The 19,432-nt window shown below is 37.9% G+C and overlaps 2 protein-coding genes across 2 annotated transcripts; one reads left to right on the forward strand and one right to left on the reverse strand.

Annotated features, from left to right (window-relative positions):
• Positions 1–6,334: 6,334 nt before the first annotated feature.
• On the reverse strand, positions 6,335–12,722 carry LOC121907525 (carboxypeptidase O-like). The gene is made up of 11 exons (XM_042427133.1): positions 12,655–12,722; positions 11,284–11,347; positions 10,963–11,064; positions 9,550–9,660; positions 9,338–9,454; positions 8,999–9,092; positions 8,190–8,282; positions 7,866–7,975; positions 7,418–7,502; positions 6,642–6,722; positions 6,335–6,547 (listed from the first exon to the last, which is right to left on the reverse strand). The coding sequence occupies exons 1-11, from the start codon at positions 12,720–12,722 to the stop codon at positions 6,336–6,338; spliced, it is 1,137 nt and encodes a 378-aa protein (XP_042283067.1). The 3' UTR covers position 6,335.
• Positions 12,723–13,462: 740 nt separating this feature from the next.
• On the forward strand, positions 13,463–18,684 carry LOC121907623 (melanoregulin-like). Its single transcript, XM_042427288.1, has 5 exons — positions 13,463–13,613; positions 13,776–14,031; positions 17,300–17,390; positions 17,524–17,690; positions 18,499–18,684. Exons 1-5 carry the CDS (start codon positions 13,537–13,539, stop codon positions 18,574–18,576), a joined length of 669 nt encoding a protein of 222 aa, XP_042283222.1. The 5' UTR covers positions 13,463–13,536; the 3' UTR covers positions 18,577–18,684.
• The last annotated feature ends 748 nt before the right edge of the window (positions 18,685–19,432 follow it).

The raw sequence follows: 19,432 nt of genomic DNA on the forward strand, positions 1-19,432 counted from the left end.
GCTCATTGTGTGTGGCTCTATCTGGTTTAATTATCAGCCATGGATGCTAGATGGATGCAGCTAGCTAGTAAGTGGGCTTCTGATTATTTTCTTAAAGCTGCTCTAATAAGTTATTTATTTTAACAATGGATAAAATTATTATGTATAATGTGAAAAGGGGTTACTTGTATCAACAAATAGCAGCAGCTGTTCTAAGCTAAAAGCTCTAAAAACCCACCATACCCTACCTGCCTAGCACCAAATGACAGACAGACAAAATGAGCGACTAGCTGGTCAACATATTGGAGCATTAAGCAGCTAAGGAGTCAGTTATTTCTCACAGGAAAACAAAACCAGAGAGGGAACATTCTCCAGGTGGACACAAACAGAACTCCAACTGAGTGACAGTGTCTGGTGGATGTATTAATTAGGCAACTGTCTGTTAACATGCCACTACAACTTTGTAAGATGATAACATGTCAGAGTTTTTTGTGATTATTGCAGCCAAAAATGGAATTAAAAATCGCAATGCAACTTGCAGTGTTTTATGTTCCCTTGTGGTGTGGTGAAATTGCGGGCATTGGGAAAAATTGCAAGCAAAGGAAAATAATGCCATTTCTTAAAAACTACTACCAATGAAGAGTCATATGTAATCACTTCCTTTGATAAAAAGCATGCTTCATTTCACAGAAACAAAATAAAACCAGTCAATAATGCCATTAAAATAAATTCATTAACATAAAAATATAGTTTAATTTACAAAGTATCCATTTTTATGTTTGAGGTCGATTATGTCCATCTTTGCTGTCTGAACAACATCCACTTGTAATCCTCTGACTAACTGAATGCAGACTTCATTTGGGAACTTTTGGGAATTGTTTTGCTTGGTCTATGGCATCATATTTGTTGGCGGGTGAGATTTGTCCATCTTCCACCTGAATCCCTGCTGAATGCATGCTACGATGATATAAGTAACCACAACACAGAATGCGACAATTGGTCCAAATCACAAATATTGCGAGGTTTACTGAATTTGCGTTTATTATTGCATGTGCAATTTCCTGGTGGGGCTGTCTAGAAATACTAAGACAATATTTATTTCAACAAGTCATTATGGTCTCAATCAAAAAAACCATGCCCTCAAATAAGTGTGCTGGTGGTCATTTTGGAAATTATTGCTCCATTAATAAGATTTGAAGACTTATAGTAGCTTTGATTCACAGCTGTGACTGACAGTTTGCTCACCTGCTGCTCTCTCTGGCTCCGGGACTCGCACTGAGTTGGACAGTTTAGCTAAAGTAGCTAATGTTAGGCCATGTAAGCTAGCGTTTGCTTTGGTCTTGGTTCCAGAGAGTAAAAGGCAACACCTGGCAGTCCTTATTTGGAAGGTCTGGGATCCAAACAGGAACGATGGCGCCGACCATAAGCTGAAACTCTGGGCTTCAAACTAGCACCAATACAAACCAATAGATGATGTCACACCTCGCTACTTCCATCTTTATATACAATCTGTGGTTGCGCTGACCCCAAGTGGCAAAAAAGTCAATTTTTCAATGATAATCACCTACGTGAACACCTAGACAGTCTGTTTGACAGAAAGGAAGGAAGGAAGGGAGGGAGGTTGTGTTGTCTACTCTACTGTCTGTTGACAGCTTTGACAGAATCATAGCTTGAAATATGGCTGCTCCATTTCCTCAACTTTGTGTCTCTCTAGTGTCAATTAAATTCTTTCCAGCCACCTTTGTGTGTGTTCTTGTTTTTATGAGTTCTCTCTCTTTGTCTTCCACTTGGCTTCACACATTTCCTTTCTCGCATATCATATCATATCTTATCACACACGCACACACTCACACACACACACACATATCTATCTATCATCATGGCCTACCAGTATGATGATCATGTGTCATCCTGAGCCAGCTTTGTTATTGATGACCAGTTGTAATGATCAGTAGATGCAGATGATGGCGCCACTGTCATTGATTGCCAGTGACAGTTTTAAAAAATGGCATAATTCTCATTGATCGTCCATGACAGTGTGTAAAAAATGGTGTCATCTACATTGATTAGCGATAAAAATTATGTGGCAAAGATATGTCATGGGTGCACAGCAGAGAAGCCCTCTCACACACACTCCTATTCATCATCTGAATGTGTGTGGCACACATGTGAATGCACGTGTTTTAGAGGAGCTGAGGAGCCCCATGAAACCCTCCACAGCTTAAAAAAATGTGAAAGTATCCGTGGTGAAACATGTAGACATAGTGGGGATATCATCTTGGAGACACTCTGAGTTGAAAAGAGAACAGTAACATGGGTGTTTTCCCATTGGTGTCTGTGTGAAACAGAGTGAAACAGACAAATGACAACCAAATCGGGGCAAGCTCCGCAACATTCACGGAAACAAAAACATGATTTCTCCTCTTTTAACCTCAAACGTCTGGAAATGAAACCCTTGGCTGCCACCTGGGGGGATTCACACAGAGTTTGTGAGACTTTGGGTGTATTCACACACTAGAAATAAAATACATACAAGCCTGAATAAACATATTACTATCATTTCCTCATTTCCTTTAGCTGCATGGCTGTAATTAACTTTTCAACAGGATCTTCATTGTTGAGACCTTACAGGAAATGTCCAATCATCAAAATTTCTCTGGATAAACCTAACTAGATTCTGTGAAACTTTCTGCTCTCCCTCTCTTTTTTACTAACTTTCCCAATGTATCACAGTCTGACACGGAGGCAGAGCGCTCCCTGTCACACGTGTCCCCTGGTGACTGGTTTCATATTGATCGGGGACTAAAATAGTCCGTGGAACTGTTGCTTCAAGGTGCCAACAATGTCACTGCACCAGTATGATTTAATGAGCTTCCACTCGGGACAAAATAGGAATAAAAATTGGTTATGAAAAAGTCTCAACTCCATCCACTGTTGAATCATCTTTTCAATAAAGGCTCGGCTGAATTTTAAAAGCACTCAGAAAAAGATCCCCTTTTGCACCGTCCTCATTCAGCCACTTTCTCTCACAAGATTGGTGAACTGGAGGAGTCAAAATCTGGAACATACTGTGTGCTCACATTGTTTTATTGTTGAACCATGCTTATTTCTTCCCTTTGTGGAAGACCTGAGTGAAATCATCAGTCTTTACTTTCACTAAGTCATGTTTTTAATCACACTCTGCTCTATCTTATACATTATTTCTCCCTCCTTTTGTTTTTTTCTATACCTATCTCTTTGTCCCTTCCATTCATACTTCATTCACCTCTTCCTTGATGTTAGGCTTGATTATTTTCTCCCCCTCTTTCTCTATCTTTGTGATTTATATGTCCACAGTGTGTTTTTTCCTCCTGCTACCTTGATGAGTGCTCAACCACACATGCGCACACACACACATAGATGGATGAGCTGGTGACAACTAAACCAGCCAGACTTCACTGTGAATTATAATCACCTTCAATCTGTGTCTCTGAATCCCTGCCCAGTTCTTATGTTCATGTGTGTGTGTGTCATGTGGATATGTGTGTGTGTGAGAGTATCTTCCATGGCGGTAAGTGATGGAACAGTGAATAGTTCCCCGAAGGGCTGTATGTGAGTGTGTGTGTCAGTTTTCCTGCTTATTATTCTCTTGCTCCCATGGTGTTTGACCAGTCTCTCTGTTCTGTTTTTGTGAGCTGGAATATAATTTTATTTCCATTGCTGCTCAAATACAGCATACACACACACACACACACACACACACACATGTACGCACACCTTTAGGGAACAGCCATCAGGGTGAGTGGTCCATCACTCACACTCACATAAGGTATTCAACTGCACTGTGTCAATGTCACATTGTCAATGACGTGGTGTGTGTGTGCGCATGTGTGTCTGAATAACTGGTGGTCTAGCAGTCACTGAGGTAGCAGGGGAGAATAGGCTCTGGAAATATAAATCTCAGAGAGAAAGACAGGGGGAGAGAGGACGTCTGAGGGGAAATCTGTATATCTAAAGTTCTCGACAGAAACTTACTCTTCTACACAAACAAATATGCTTGCAAGCAAAATTAACTGTTAACAAGGGACTTTTTTCCGAATAGATCAAAGACTTTCAAATCCAAAGAGAAAATTTCAGAAGAAGGATAAAGCCATCCATTGTAGAAAAAAGTAAGTGATGTGAGAAAGTAAGGAAGACTTGACTTTGAACCGTGAATCAGAGAAGTTCAGGTTCAAGTTAACCATGACAGGAATGAGGTGTTTCCACCTAATTTCCACTGGTTCTGTGGGTTGCAACGTAATCTCTGAAACACTAAAAGACACTACAATGAAAAACTGAATCTCAGTCAGGAATGATGCGGAACTGGATCTGAAAGAGGACATATGCACGTTTCCAGGTCTATATTTTCATTCTGGGGCTCTACTGGAATAACCCCAACCCTAACCCTTTGCATGATTTACAGTTCAAAGTGCCTCAGTTCAGCCTCTGTCTGAAACAGGCTACCTCCTGTCTCTTTAAGGCCCCCCTCCCAATGAGCCCACTCATACATAAACAAACAATAGCAGTCAGATTTTGCTTCTTTTTCCTGTTCTTTACTCAATATATAAACTTCTCAAATACATCCATACATGTTCGACCCCGAATCTGATAAGGCGAACAACATGTGGAACAACCTTTGGAATGCAAATGAAGCGTTCAGAGCAGGTTGAAGCCCTGGCTTTTGACTTGAAAGCAGCTTTTTTACACAACTTTGATTATGTTTAAGAGAGACACCTGACATAATAACAGTATATAAATGATAAAAAAACACAAAAAGCATGTTATGTCCCCTTTAAGGACATCTGCAGAAAAAAAATACACTTTATACATCTTCTAATGCACCTTAAATTGAATTTCAGACCAGCTATTAAATAAAGTGGCTGCCTCCAAAACGTAGTCTAGGCTTGGATGCTTGGATGATTAACATTGTGAAATTGTAAGTAGATGAAATAAAAAGGACAACAGCAAATAAAGATACCACTGTGTTCTGTAAAGCAGATAGATACAGCAAAGCTTTGGCAGTACAAGCTACAATTAACAATTAGAGATTGTTATGGTTGTTGGCCAATAGAGGTATTTTTCATTCAGTTACAGTGTTTATTACACTGTAACAGTGATTTTTTCATGTAGATGCATTTTCCATGTAGATGCCTGCTTTATTACTACCTGTCCTGATACACTACACTGATTCAAAAAGTGAGACAAAAATATTTAATTATTTAATTGATCATCTGATACTGTACATCCTTATTAGGACCTTTTACCATCTGGTCCCATGACATGTAGTTAATGTCTGAGGCCTTTGTGTTAACAAACACCGACCCTGAAAGTCTAATATGATCATGCTGTAATGAATTAATTTGGGGGCATGGATAATATGTGTATAAAGGGCTTAATCACTGTGGTATGTTTATAATAGGGTTTTTTGGGGGGATTTGGGAAAGCACGGTAGCCATGGACAAAGGCAGTCAAAACAGTCCAACACAGGAATGCATGCACACACACCCAAGTCTGTGGTCATGCCAATAATCAGTCAGGAATGAAAAAAAACATATTTGTTTTTCAGTCGTTATAAAGGCTGTTAAAACAGAAGAGAACCAGATGTGATGACGAACAATAAGATGTTTATAGCAGAGGAGGCTGCTATACTCCACCAGCCATAGTCACAAACTGTTTTCTGCTATCTTTATTCCTGTTTATATAGCATATGTCTGCCAGATATTATAATTTTACAACCCCAAATTTAGATGCACATTTTAAGTTATACATATACTGTATATACTGGAGATAATACAAGCTCACATGGATATGTAAGACTGCGGTGTTTAAAATGGGACAATACTGCCCCCTGCTGTGGAAAACAGGAACAAAATTACAATCATGCTTTTCTGTATATTTAGCTATCTTTTTGAAGTAAAATATAGAAATAAATAAGAATGATAATAATAGAATGATAATGTAGTTGTTTAAGCATAGATATTAAGACTTTTGGTATCAGGCTTATTTCATTATATCATTCCTAAAATTAACACTAATGATTATAAAATGTGGGCAAACATATTTTTGTCAGAAAGACTACAATACATTACAAACAGCATAGATGCAGAAATAAATATTTCGGTTGTAAGCACAATTATCATCTCTAAACTTTTTGAATATAGATCATCCTCTTGAATGTCAGCTGTGCAAGCCTTTGCAAGCATACAGCAAAAATATTTTTATTCAAAGACAGACATGCCGGCTGTTCTCAGAGAGGTTTGACGCCACAAAAATGTATAGTATCTCTTTCTGTCTACTAATTTGGTGGCACAACCTTATATGATGACGTTTTCACTGTCTTACACCAAGACCCCTGTGGTGAGAAACACAGCCATCATAGTGCTCCATATCTTCATAACATTACCAGTAACTGTGATGACAGCAGCGTTAGGGAGGGTACTGCTGTTAAAGGCCTTGTCGTGAACGTATGTAATGATGGAAAGAGCTCCTGCGTAGGCCTCCTCACAGGCTGGCTGAATCTGCTCTTCTGGCAGCAAGTGGCTGAAGTTACCTGGAGGACCATTTAATGACACCAAAATATAGTAAAAGCCAGCACATAACGTTTGACAGATGACTACAGTCCACGTTAACAAGGTCCAACTCACCTTTGTCTCGCAGCTCAAAGGTGTAAGAGAAAGGGATGCCACTGAGACGAGCCCAGTCACGACTTGAACCTGAATTCGCATCTGAGGATGAAAGAGACAAAGAGAGAACATTTTTCAGAGGAGGGAGAGAAGGTGGGATAAAAGCAAAAAAGCATCTGTTAAGTTGATCCTACGGCCCTATTTTCCTTCTTCGCACATTCCTCTGATATCAAAGTAATCATCTCCCTTTTGGTTTGAATAATCTAATCATTATGTCATTTTTGTTGCCTTTCTTTTTGGCTGGACTGCAGGGACCAGCCCTATAAATGCGAATGTCTGTCCCTGACCGACAAAGGCTGACCAATGGTGTAACTTCACAGCCATTTTATACACAGTCCAGTCATATTTAGTCAATTACTAGGCCTTGATCTAGTCTTGTTGTACAAACACTAACTTGTGCGCTATTTGTATATCCATTTAGCTGTTGCTGTATCTTGGCTCCCTATTGTCCAAAATGGGGTATGCTGCATATCACAGTCTGCTCAAATCAACAAAGCTTTGAAATTAGAATCCAGTTACTCCAAACTAAACTGTATGTTGTACAGAAGGACTGAAAAGGAGGACAAGATGTTGTTGTTTCATGCAATTGCACTCATTCACGATGAACATTAACACATCTCATTATTTATATTTAGGGTGCTCAAGAATAAGAACCTCAAAGTGACTTATTAAAGATTGAACTGTGCGCTAGTATCTGCTATTTATGACAGGTAAGGACAGGAGAGAACAGGTCTTACAGAGGATCTGTGGAGATGTTCCTACGGTGTAGTTCATTCCATGCACCTTCTTCATTTCGGCTGCTGCTGCCTCACCAACTGAAACCTGTACAGTTCACAAAGACTTTGGTTAACCAAATTCCCATACTCTCTGTTAGATGAAATCTTACTAGGGAATATGGCTGATACAGTATAGTATGGCTGACAATGGGAAGTGTCTAAAATGTTTTAGCAGTGCACTGCACAAAATTTCAGATGGATACTGTTAAGAAATGGTTAGCAGTTAAAATCAGGAGAAGACATAGCATAGCTTGGACTATAGTGACCTTTTTGATAATGTCGACATCTCTCAACCAACATCTTTCTTTCTCAACTGTACTCAAAAACCTCGACAGCTGTAGATCATAAAAGCTGTGTATCATTTGCCCAAAAGTCTACTCCTCAACTCAATACAAATTCACACACTAACCAGTTCATTGTAGTTGGGTGCATAAATCTCAGGGTGGCCATATGGAAGGAGTATAAGTTGTCCAGCAGAATGGATGGTGAGGAAAAGTAGAGTCTGCTTAATCATCTTACCTACATGCATACATACATACATACAGAGCAAACAAAACAAAAAATGAATGATTGATATCACACTGAAGTAATGACGTTTAACCTCTTAAAGGTACATCTTTGAGCTGAGAGACCTAGGTAATTTATGATCATAAAGAAAATCCACCTTCCTCATTTTTTAAATGTAATTTTCATGCCATTTTATAGATAGATAGTTAGCTAGCTAGATAATTACCGACAAAGTCCATCACAGCTTTAGCCTCAGGCTCTGATCCTGGTGATTCCCCACAGTAGGTGAGTGCACAACTGTTAAATGACACTCCAACCGCTGAGGAAAGAAACAAAAGAGCTTCAGATTAAACTATAAATGTTGAGGTTAATTCTGAAAGGAACAACAAAAAACATCAACACATTACTCACAGATGTTTTTTTTATTTTTATTTTTATAAAACACTGTTAGGTTTGGTTTAAGTTTAAGTTGGATAAAAATAAATTGTATATGAATGTGAATTCATTGAGACAAGTTTGTTAACACTGTAGATGTCAGAGAGATTGAGTGGTGAGTATCAGTAACATGTGAATTGACTTGGGAGTCTCTTAAAAGTTTAGTATTCGTCAAGGTTTTGTTACAAACCAGAGTACAGATCAGAAAATGAGCTACAGCAGTAATCATTGAAACACAGGTATTGATCGACAACCTTATTAACATCCATGTAGATTTATTGTGGTAATTATGTGCTTTGGGGACAGTAAAGATGCCCTTTTGCATCTTTTAAGTATAGCAGCCTGACATGACAATATCAAGCTAGTTTTTGTTAGTAGAAAAATTAGACATCTTGTTGAAAATTGGTTGAGTCTATGTGTTGTTTTAAGCACATTCTGCCTGTCTGTGAAATTTGTAACACTAAATTTGAATATGACACCATGTTTTATGTGTAATTGGCCTTTATGGTTTGGTAGTCTGACAAAGTGAACATAGATAGATAGCTGGTGCCACCAAATAAAATCATATAATCAAATATTATTCAACTTAGTCATACTCACTTCCCCAGTTGGCATTAAAGTTTCTGTTGAGGTCAACACCGTAACAGCTACCACCTGGAGGAGGGGGGGAACGAGACTTTCTCCACAGACGAGTCTACATGGAAATCACATGCAAAGAGGTCAGTTTGATTGTGCATGGTTAATGAATTGTGAAGTCACTCAGTTATTGTCACAGCTGTGACTATAATATAATTCTAAGTTAACTAAGGAAACATAAGTTGCAAGAAGTCATTCAGTAAGTCAGTGTCTTCACAGTGTTGCTTCCTGGATCTAAATGAATTAAATGAACCATATTAACTGAAAAATGATTATCAATAATAAAACCTGAAAAGGACTCACACTGTCATTGGCCCAGGTGAATATATATCCATCCACATTGATCACAGGAGTAACATAGACGTCAACATTCTGCAGCATCTGCTCCAGCTTTTCATTGGTTTTGTATGACTGCACAATCTGACCAGAAGGAAATTTAAACACTGTTAATGCTGATAATGTATTCATTGTTTTTGTGCATATGTAGCATCCAAATTATGTTTCAATGTACAAACCTCTTTGACAAACCACTGACAGAAAGCGGGGGCGATCCACTCCCGAGCGTGAATACCACAGTCCACCCATATCACCTTCTTCTCTTTGCCCTTCGGGTTTTCTAGTCCCAACTAGAGATGCACAACAGAACCATGAGTATTGTCAACATACCCTGGTTTAATTATCTATTCTACCATTTTGTTTGAGATACTGCTTTTCAAAATTGCAGCTAACAGCCACCTTACAACATTCCTCCCACCTACATTAATGTTTCACGTCTTGTTCTCAGGTTTCAATCTATCACAGAGCACATACAACACATACAGACAGACAGACAAATAACATGATTTCTGTCCAGTCTTAAGCTGGACATTGGCCTTTGAACATGTCAGGGATTTTGGATATTTATGTTTCAGGGATCAAAGTGACCTGTTTTTTGTGGGTTGAATTTGTAGTAGTGCCCCTGTGACATAGCATACATGTAATTGTTTTGTAACGACACATCTCGTTAATTTCCTCAGTGTTGCTCTCATCTACAGAGCTCTATATTGCAAAAATCACAATCACCTCCTCACCTACAAGACAAACACTATAACAACACAGCATTAACAACATAAACCAGACAAACAAAACAGAGAAAACACAGGCGTCTGTTTTCAAGGATATTGATCCAAAATGTGGCAGCCAGTGTGGCCTTCAATTTGTGCTTATTAGTAGCTCCTATCACCTCCAAGAGCCTGCTGATAGCTGTGCTATAAAGCACAGTCTGAGCTCCAGCGAGACGTTTCTGATCTACTGCTTGCCTTCAGCCTCTCATAAATGTCCTTGCAAAAATATGAGATTCTGCTCTGCTCTTGTAACCCGCTGGTTGTACATGTTCCTTCCAGACACCATGACTGCAATCTTAAAATATTCACCAAATCCCCACATCACAGCCCATCCTTGTTGGCTCCTGAGTTAAGTAGTCATTTACACCACAGACTCCTGTATTTTCTGTTTGAAGGAAGGTAATTTATTCTAAAGGACCTATATTTGTACGACTGGATCTTGTGCACTCTTTAATTTAGATCATTTGTTCTTTGGTTTAGCACACAATTTTACCCCTTATAACAACACTTGCAGTTGCAGTGAGCTAAACACCGGGATGATCCTTAACTTAATCTGACCATGTTGCTTAAAAGCAGTAGGAGTATCTGGCATTTGCATAAACGTGAGACACAATAGTTCATATATCACAAGTAGGATTACATGTGAAGGTATAGAAGTCAGCAGAGTTTCAGTGTGTTGTACATCATCATGACGAACAGGGACACTTGGAATAAAACATCACACTCTTTACTGGTGATTTCATACTCATATGTGGCTACAAACCACTAGATGTCACTGTTTTTGTTGCTCCAAAACAAGAAGATACAAAGAAATGTGTCAAATACCTTCAGCAGTGTGATGTTTCTTCCTTCATAGGTGTGTCCATAGACAGTAGAGGAAATCAGTTCGGGGTTCCTTTGCTTCACATCTTCCATCCAGCGGTATATCTGTATTGCAATTCAATTAGTGTGATAATTAAATTTGATAATGGCATTTATAGCTTCATGTGTCCAAGGTTCATGTGTAATCTACAAAGATTAAAGCGATAAAAGCAAACATGATTTCAAATTAAAACTACAGAGGAGACTAATTGAATGTGTGCAATCTCAACTAATAAAACTACAGAATGTACAACTTAGAGTACATGTATTTGAATATAACCTTACCTCATCCATAGGGTGATATTTGGTGTAGTCATAATTCCACATCGATTCCAAACCATCCACTAAACTGAGAAAGTAAAAAATGAACAGAATTACAAATACATGATTTATTAGATTTTTAATTATCAAAAAATACCCCTTCATTATGTCAACATTTAGCATATTTAACAGTGAATTAGCAAAAGTTTGTGTTAAATCTAAGGCCATTAAATACTTTCTATGAGAAAAGGAAAACGTCAGATACGGTATAAAGTTCAGGGAAATGGTGTAACAGCCTAGCTGTGAATACACACAGCAACATATTAACCCTTACATACTATTCAGGTCTAATTTCACCCATATTTGCATTTAGTAAGAGTAAAACATCCTAAACACCATTCTTTTAAAATTAAGTTTTGTGACTTCCCCAAAAGTGACCCATAATATAAAGAAATTAAAATTTTAACTTTTAAAAAAAAAAAACTTATTAAAAAAAAATCACCATTCAAAACTGTTGCTGCATTCATCACATTCAATAACATTCACTGAAATCATGATGGCTGTCATGTTCTCATGTTTTATGTAACACAGGACTATAATAGTGTGATTATCTCTGCCAGATGTAAGCCTGGAGGGGATAATAAGTTTGATTGTGTGAGTGAGTGTGTCTGTGTATTTGTCTGCAATTAATCTAAAATACTACTGGACCTATCAGCCTAATATTTTTTGCGCACATTTATGACTGTATGCTCAAGGACCTCTCGTGGTTACTGTAGTTCACAATTTTTGAAAAAACCTATTTACGTCATTCCTTATTAGCCTATCATAAAGCTTAGACTTTCCAGCAGTCCTCGCAATATAACAACATGATTTATTCCATACCCGATATATCATGATCCACTAAAGTTAGGCATGATATGACATGAATAAATCCCCATTTTTGTTATATTCACCACCATCTTGAATGTACACACCTGGCGGAGATCTGCACTCCTCTGAGTGCATTCTTCTAGTTGTGGACATTTTTCCTCCATAATTAAATAATTTAAAATCTAAAGAATGCTCTCTCTGCTCTTTTAAAGCTTAATTTATGACACATGTATTAATTAATAATGATATATTTATGTATTGAATGAAAAATATATTTGTGATTCAGATGTTACTGTGGGGATACTGTGAAGAGTCAGAATATGAACAGTATGTAAGGGTTAAATATATTCTGAGCATCTAAAATGATGTGTATCCTTGACTCAGAAAGGAGAAGCAACTGCAGATAATTTGAGGTATTGTCACTTTTGTTTAATAAATTTCTAAATTCATTCACAAAATGAAATAAAAATTGCTTGGACACAATAATAACTTTAATAGTTAAGCAGTAAACTCAACACAACTCACCCATGAGAAGTCTCCAAACCACCGTTTATTAGCAGGAACAAACCTAGAATCCAAAGTTTACCTTTCATTTTCTCCGTTTGCTTGCTTATATTTCTCCTGTCAAGCAGACACCTTACTCAGTGTTGTACCTGCTCCAGCTGCACTAACACTGCTGTCAGTCTCTTCCTGTAGCAGCAGTAGCTTTTGTTCAAACAGGTGACCTTAGATCATCATGTCACCATGTTGACAAAAATATTTACAGCTACATATTAACAGCTATGAGGGATTATGGGAGCGAGAACTACAAATCAGTTATGTATTAACCTTTATGAATTGTCCAGTAAAGTTATATAACAGCTGATATCACAAGGTATTAGGCCTATGGTAGCAGTGCAATGAGCAATACTTACCAACTGCCTCTCACGTCAGAACATAGACATTTAACATGACCAAAGTCATCTTTCCAATCACAAATCAGGGAGTACATGATAGTAAAAATACATATTTAAACTACAAATTTTGCAGTGAGCCTGTGTTTTGCAGTGACAGAGCTAGACTGCATTCTGCACCATCAGGCGCTGCTGGATAAACGTGCCATTCATTCCTGAACTGTCCTGTGTGTCTGTTGTTGTTGTTGTTGTCCCCCTGTTTCTACTCACGTGGATAATGTAATTGACAGACTCATTCAGGCTAGGATAAGTGCAGGGAAAGGGGGGAGGGGGGGGAGGATGGACATTACAAGTTAGGATATTGTGTGGCTTCGTAGTCTTGGACATTTACAGACTTTTCAGTTTGGAAATATTTTGATTTCCTGAGGATTGTGGAAGGAACCTGTGGCAGGAGGTGTGACTGTCGTGAGATCAGGAAGGATATCCATTGTTGAAACCTTTCGGAAAGAAGCCAATGGGTGCCAAGTATACCGTCTGCTGCTGTCGCTACTATCTGAACCACAGCAGAGAGGAGAAAAATGCTATTTTGCGGTGAGACACTTCTTTCCTGCAGTGATCCTAAATCTTTAGATTTTTCTTTTAATCTTCATTCATTTTAATGCACTCAAATCAAACACAATTTGTTGAGTTTCAAGATCTTAATGTCCTGCTTTTAAACCAGTCAATGTCCTCTTATTCTTTTCTCGTATCCAGAATGCGCACCACCAAAGTTTCCAGGCCACCAGAGCAGTTATCCAGTGAGTCCAGCGACAGTGACAGAGAGGTGGAGAGCCTTTTTGGGCCGCAGCCTTCGAGAAGGAGTCCACGCAGCAACCAGCAAAGCCAGATGATCAGTGAAAACCCATGGGCGAGCATAAACAGACCCTGTGACTCTCCCATCAGGCAAGGATCCGACAGAGAGTTAGAGGCTTTTATCAACATGAGAGACCGGGCTGACAAGGCAACAGAGGTGAGACGAAGCTGTGTTGTTGGGATAAACACACACACATAGACACAAAGAGAAAGCAGAAGTGTATGTTATTTTTTCATTCATAAAAATGACAAAAATCAGGCATTTACAGATTATTACAGAGCTCCCTCACCAAGATGTAACACATACTAGAGTAGAACTGAATCTAGACAGGACATAGGATACACTTTTTAAAGTTTCTTACTGTTATTTCGTTATTTAGATTCACCATATGGTTGAATCCTGAATGTTTTTGAGATTAAGTATGGTTTTTATTGTTAACTTTACACTAAAAATGTTGTGAAATAATGATTTACAAGAAAAGATTACTGTTGTAATCATCTACAGTATCAATCACTTTCATCTGTTCCTTAGCACATTCTTTGAAATGATCTGTGAGAGCTCCTCATCACCTTTTTGGGTGATATGGTGTCTGGAAAATGGAGTCACAGTAGAGGGCACCACTTTTTTCTATGTATAGTACATGCACAACTGCGAGTGTACATAGAAGACTAACGGGATGCTGGACATGCAGCAACAGATTTTATATTTTACACTTGAAAGCCATTTTTATAAGTATCAGTTTAATTGTTTGTGTTTTTATCAATATAACACTCTTATTAAATTGATATTAGCTTTATTGATGATTAGCTTTATTACTGAAATGTGAAGAACTGTGAAAGAGACCCATCTAACATCATCTATTGTCTCAGTTATAGTGAATCCATGAATCCTTTTTGCATTATTTTTGTGCATATAGCTTTAGTTTCCCCACAGTGAACATTTACATTCTCACAAAGATATACTGTGTATCTTAGTACCCAAAAGGTTGTACTACCGGGAGGTACCATAATTCAGTAATTCACTCCCTCTTTCTTATCTGCTTCACCGCAGCTCTCTAATGTCATTATCCAATGAGGGGAGAGGACATACACAGGTGGTGGCTCTCAAAGAAGTCTTTCATGTTGACTCATATCCGTAAACGAACTTGAGCCAGATTCCAAAATAACTTAATATCAACCTTATCGCATTAGAAGAAATGAACTTTAGAAGAAGCGTGTTTACGGCTACATCTTGTGCTTAAATATTTTAAAAGGATGTTTGAAGAGTGCCATACAGGCACCATGTGGTTTGTGTATATGTTTAACACATCATTCAGTATTCAGTATAGCTATATCTGATGCCTGACAAGTAGGATGTTGTCATAGGTCTGCTAAAGCTTCAAATGGGTTGACCAGTAGGCATGAAGCTTTTCATTAACATTTATGGAGGAAGGGCAAGTCTGGTCAATTTAATTGAGTTGTTTTAATTGACAATGAACTTTGTGAGAAACAGCTTCTCAGCACTGATCTTACCACAGGTCAGTGTAGGTGATTGAGCTTTTTTCTAGTTTGTGGTCTGTCCTCATTCCAAAAGAAGACACACACACACACACACACACACACACACACACACACACACACACACACACGCACACACAGAGGCAACATGCTACTTTATTCACTTACTCAATCAGTGAGCCAGGAATTCTCACACAGTGAGTTACTGTAGGTTTTTTTTATCACAAAGTTAAAATCCCTTAAACTTCATAACTGAATTTTAAAAACTGCCTCCTCCTCGTCATACTAGGAATAATTTTGTGAGGGCGGCACCACTGAAGAAGAATGAACTGTAGCTGACCCCAGGTCTTCAGCAGAAAACTTTCTTGTGGAGCTGTGCTTGATTCATTTAAATAATGTGACCAGAAAGTTGTTATTGCTATTTGCATACACTCAAACACGGTTTTTAATAATTGATGAGTCATTTTTTCTTCAGAGGGAATTCATCGGGAATGTCGTTCAGAGGACGTTTTCTCAAAATGTCAGGACTGCACCTCTGTGAAACTCCACAAAAGAGCTGTCAGTGTCTGAGCAGATATTGAGTTTGATGAACATGTGATAGGCAGTTTTCAAATTCAGAATAGCAGGCTGCAGGACACAGAGGGTACATTGTTATTAAATGAATTCCCTGGTGGAGATGTGGGCCAAACAGTCTGGCTGGCCATTCAAAGAGAATATTCACTGAAACCTTGCAATCGTGCTGCGAAACTGCGTTTAATATTAGCACAAACAAACTGGGAATGGCTCTGCTACATTCAAAGGCGATTAAGCTCTCAGGGAATAAAAATAGCTCAGTAAATAAAGTAGGACATGCCAGTCGGTAAACTTTCTGCTTTTTATAATTAACAGTTACAGTTTTATTTAACAGGTAACCTGGTGTCAATGTACAGTTTAAAGGATGGGTTGACAAATTTTCAAGTCTATTTTTAAACAACAGTCAGGTGCCTGAATGAACCGAAATGAATTGAAATAGGTTTTTCTTGCTGTAATCATTCCTCTTGTTCATACTGACCATTAGTAGATCCCTTCATTATGCACTTACAATGTAAGTGATGGGGGACAAAATCCACAGTCCTCTATTTAAGAGTTGATTTAAAAGTTGATCTGAAGCTAACATGAAGCTTCAGCCATCCAAAATAGTCAAATTGAGTAAATATCTTTCAACGTTACAGTCTTTTTAGTGCCAAAGTCTCTGTTTTTGTTACTATATTTCCACCGCAGCTCAACAGGGAAACACAAAAAGGGAATTTGATGCTGAAACGACTGTAAATGTGTCAGATATCTACTTGATATGACAAAACGACTGTGTGGACACACTGTGGATTTTGGCCCCCATCACTTACATTGAAAGCACATTTAAAGAAAATCTTTTAATAGCCGGTATGAACAGTAGGAATGATTACAGTGAAGAAAACCTCTCTCACTGTTCATTGGGGTTGTGCTAGCATTACATGATGTCACCAAACTCCCATGAACTAAAGAGATTGATATAATCAAAAATATTTTGTCTCACAACAGGCCTTTTCCATGGAAAACCTGTTGACATGTTACAGAAGGAAAAACACAGGTGTAAATAATAAGGCTTTCTGGGACACTTGAATGGAACAGAGCAGAGCCATTGTTAATGTTGAATTGCTGAAATTCATCAAGGGAAGCCTGACTGATTTATTAGTTTGATTGATTAGTTGATTATCATACATATCTCTCTCTAATCTTGTTTTTTTTTTAAATACATTTATATGTGGGTTATTGTGTGTATATATAGTTATTGACTATTTATTAATTAATTCTCTCTCTCCTAAACAAGCTTTGTCTCACACTATTTCCACATCATTTAAAAAATACCTGTTGTATATGATATATTTGTATTTGTGTGTATGTACCTTTAGGAATGGGAAAAGCTGAATTATGACATATACACCCTGCGCTATGCCCGACGTGAAGTCAGAACTCGATGGAAGAAAATCCTGCTGCAGCTCGGTGAGACACTCTGATGCTTTCCTGTTCAGTTAATATTCGCTCCGGTCAGCTCCAATTTACTACATTCTGTTACATCCTGTCTGCCCGTCCCTATACCTGGGAAGGGTGGGTTCCCTCATATTTCTCTCTGCAGGTTATCAGTGTGAGGTGGACGCCTTGTTGTGTGTGAACAGACAGAGCCGGCTCAGTCGAGACCAGGATCATCTTAACAGAGCTACTGAACTGTTCAAACAGCTGCTGGACCAGACCTCTCTGTTCCCTCCAGGAACGGGACACCAGAACAGATACCTCTATGTCATGGTACAGACTCACACACACACAAATGTATTTTTCATTCATACATACCTCATCAGTCATTAGTAATGGGTGATTAATCCCTAACTAAGCTTTCAGAGAGCAGAGCAAGTGTATTCTTTAGGTTTTATGCAATTTGTTTATGGAGAAAAAACATGCACAGTCACACCATATTATGGTCTCCAGTTACCTAAAACAGGAGAACATAACAGCCGTAATTCATTGATTTCAGTGAATGTTATTGATTGTGAAGAATGCAACAACATTTTTGAATGATTTTTGAATTTTTTAATAAATATGGGTCATATTTAACCTGTTACGCCCATTATGTACAAAAGTGTGTATCAGCTGCACAGAATTTTTGTAAAAAGTTGAAACATTTCCATATTTTTGGTATATTATGGCTTATTTTAGGAGAAGTCATAAAATTTAAGGCTGAAAGAAAGGTGTTAAGGATTTTTCTACTGCTCTCATATGTAAAAAATGGTTCAAGTTTGACCTGAACAGTGTGTAAGGGTTAAACAACGGCCCATTTTGGCTTGTTAAAATGTCATTTCCCATTCTAAGAAAATTGATTTTTTTTAATCTCCATAACTTAATAAAAAGAAGGGATGGCTCTGTACTACTCTTAAAAGATGTCATTACATTAATGCTATGTGCAGTGGATCTTACAAAGCATCCATTGTGTCTAATATTAGAACTACAGAACATTTTCACTCTCTTCCTTTTACTCTATCCTCTTTATCTCCCTTCTTGTCTCTCATGATGACTCGCCTGCCTCCATCTTTTTGTCCTCTGCTCACATCTTCTTCAGGACCGCCTGGTGTCCCTGGACAGTGCTGAGGACTTTGTCAGACTGGCCAAAGAAAAATATCCCCAGAAAGACAGCTGAGAGACAGCGACACAAACAAAAAACCAAATAAAGAAACTATAAAAAAATCTTGAGAAGATTAAAAATGTGTCAGCCATTTTGATAGCTTTTTAATCATTTTCACATGTTTATTTTATAACACTCCAGCATTTTTCCAGAGTTTTTCTCCACAGTTTTTCTTTAGTTGTGGTGTTATTTTAATGGAAATACTTTCTATTTGATATTTTGGCTGAATTCATTTATTCCACTGCGTATTTGTAAGTTGCACATTTACTGTTAAGCCATGCATGTAACGCTGTATAGAATATTATGCTTAATTTATTTATTTGCTCAAGTTTTACTCAATTTGTTGCACTAGTACACTGTTGTTCAACTATTAAAAAAAAGACAAATAATAAGGCATGGGATGGTGGCATTTCCTCAGTGACTGACACTGTGCAGAGGTAGAAAAACAAAAGAATGAAGCACTGCTCTGGTATGGTAAAAATGTATGCAAACAAGTGTCCTTGTGAGTTTGAGTCTATCAACAAACAAGTGGAGAAACTTTCTGGAAAATTTTTTGTTTGTTTGTGTTGCCTTTTTGGTTTTAGGTACATATGAACACTTTGATAAAAAAAAGAAACTTAAAAACTTCCTTAACACAGATAACTATTGATTGTACCAATGATAACAAAACAAGCTGTGTGTTTCTCTAATAGTATTTTGTTATTTCTTGTTCACCTTGTCACTAATAAAGTATAATCCAGAGGCAGGAGCTGCCTCAGTCTGTCTCATTCAAACTTACTTGCCTCAGTTTGACACTTTGCTACTAGTTTTGTCCAAAAGATGGCAGCATACAGTCATATTCCAGTGACTTAAACTGACAGTTAAAAAAAAC

This window comes from Thunnus maccoyii, chromosome 11 (assembly GCF_910596095.1).
Source record: "Thunnus maccoyii chromosome 11, fThuMac1.1, whole genome shotgun sequence".
NCBI lineage: Eukaryota > Metazoa > Chordata > Actinopteri > Scombriformes > Scombridae > Thunnus > Thunnus maccoyii.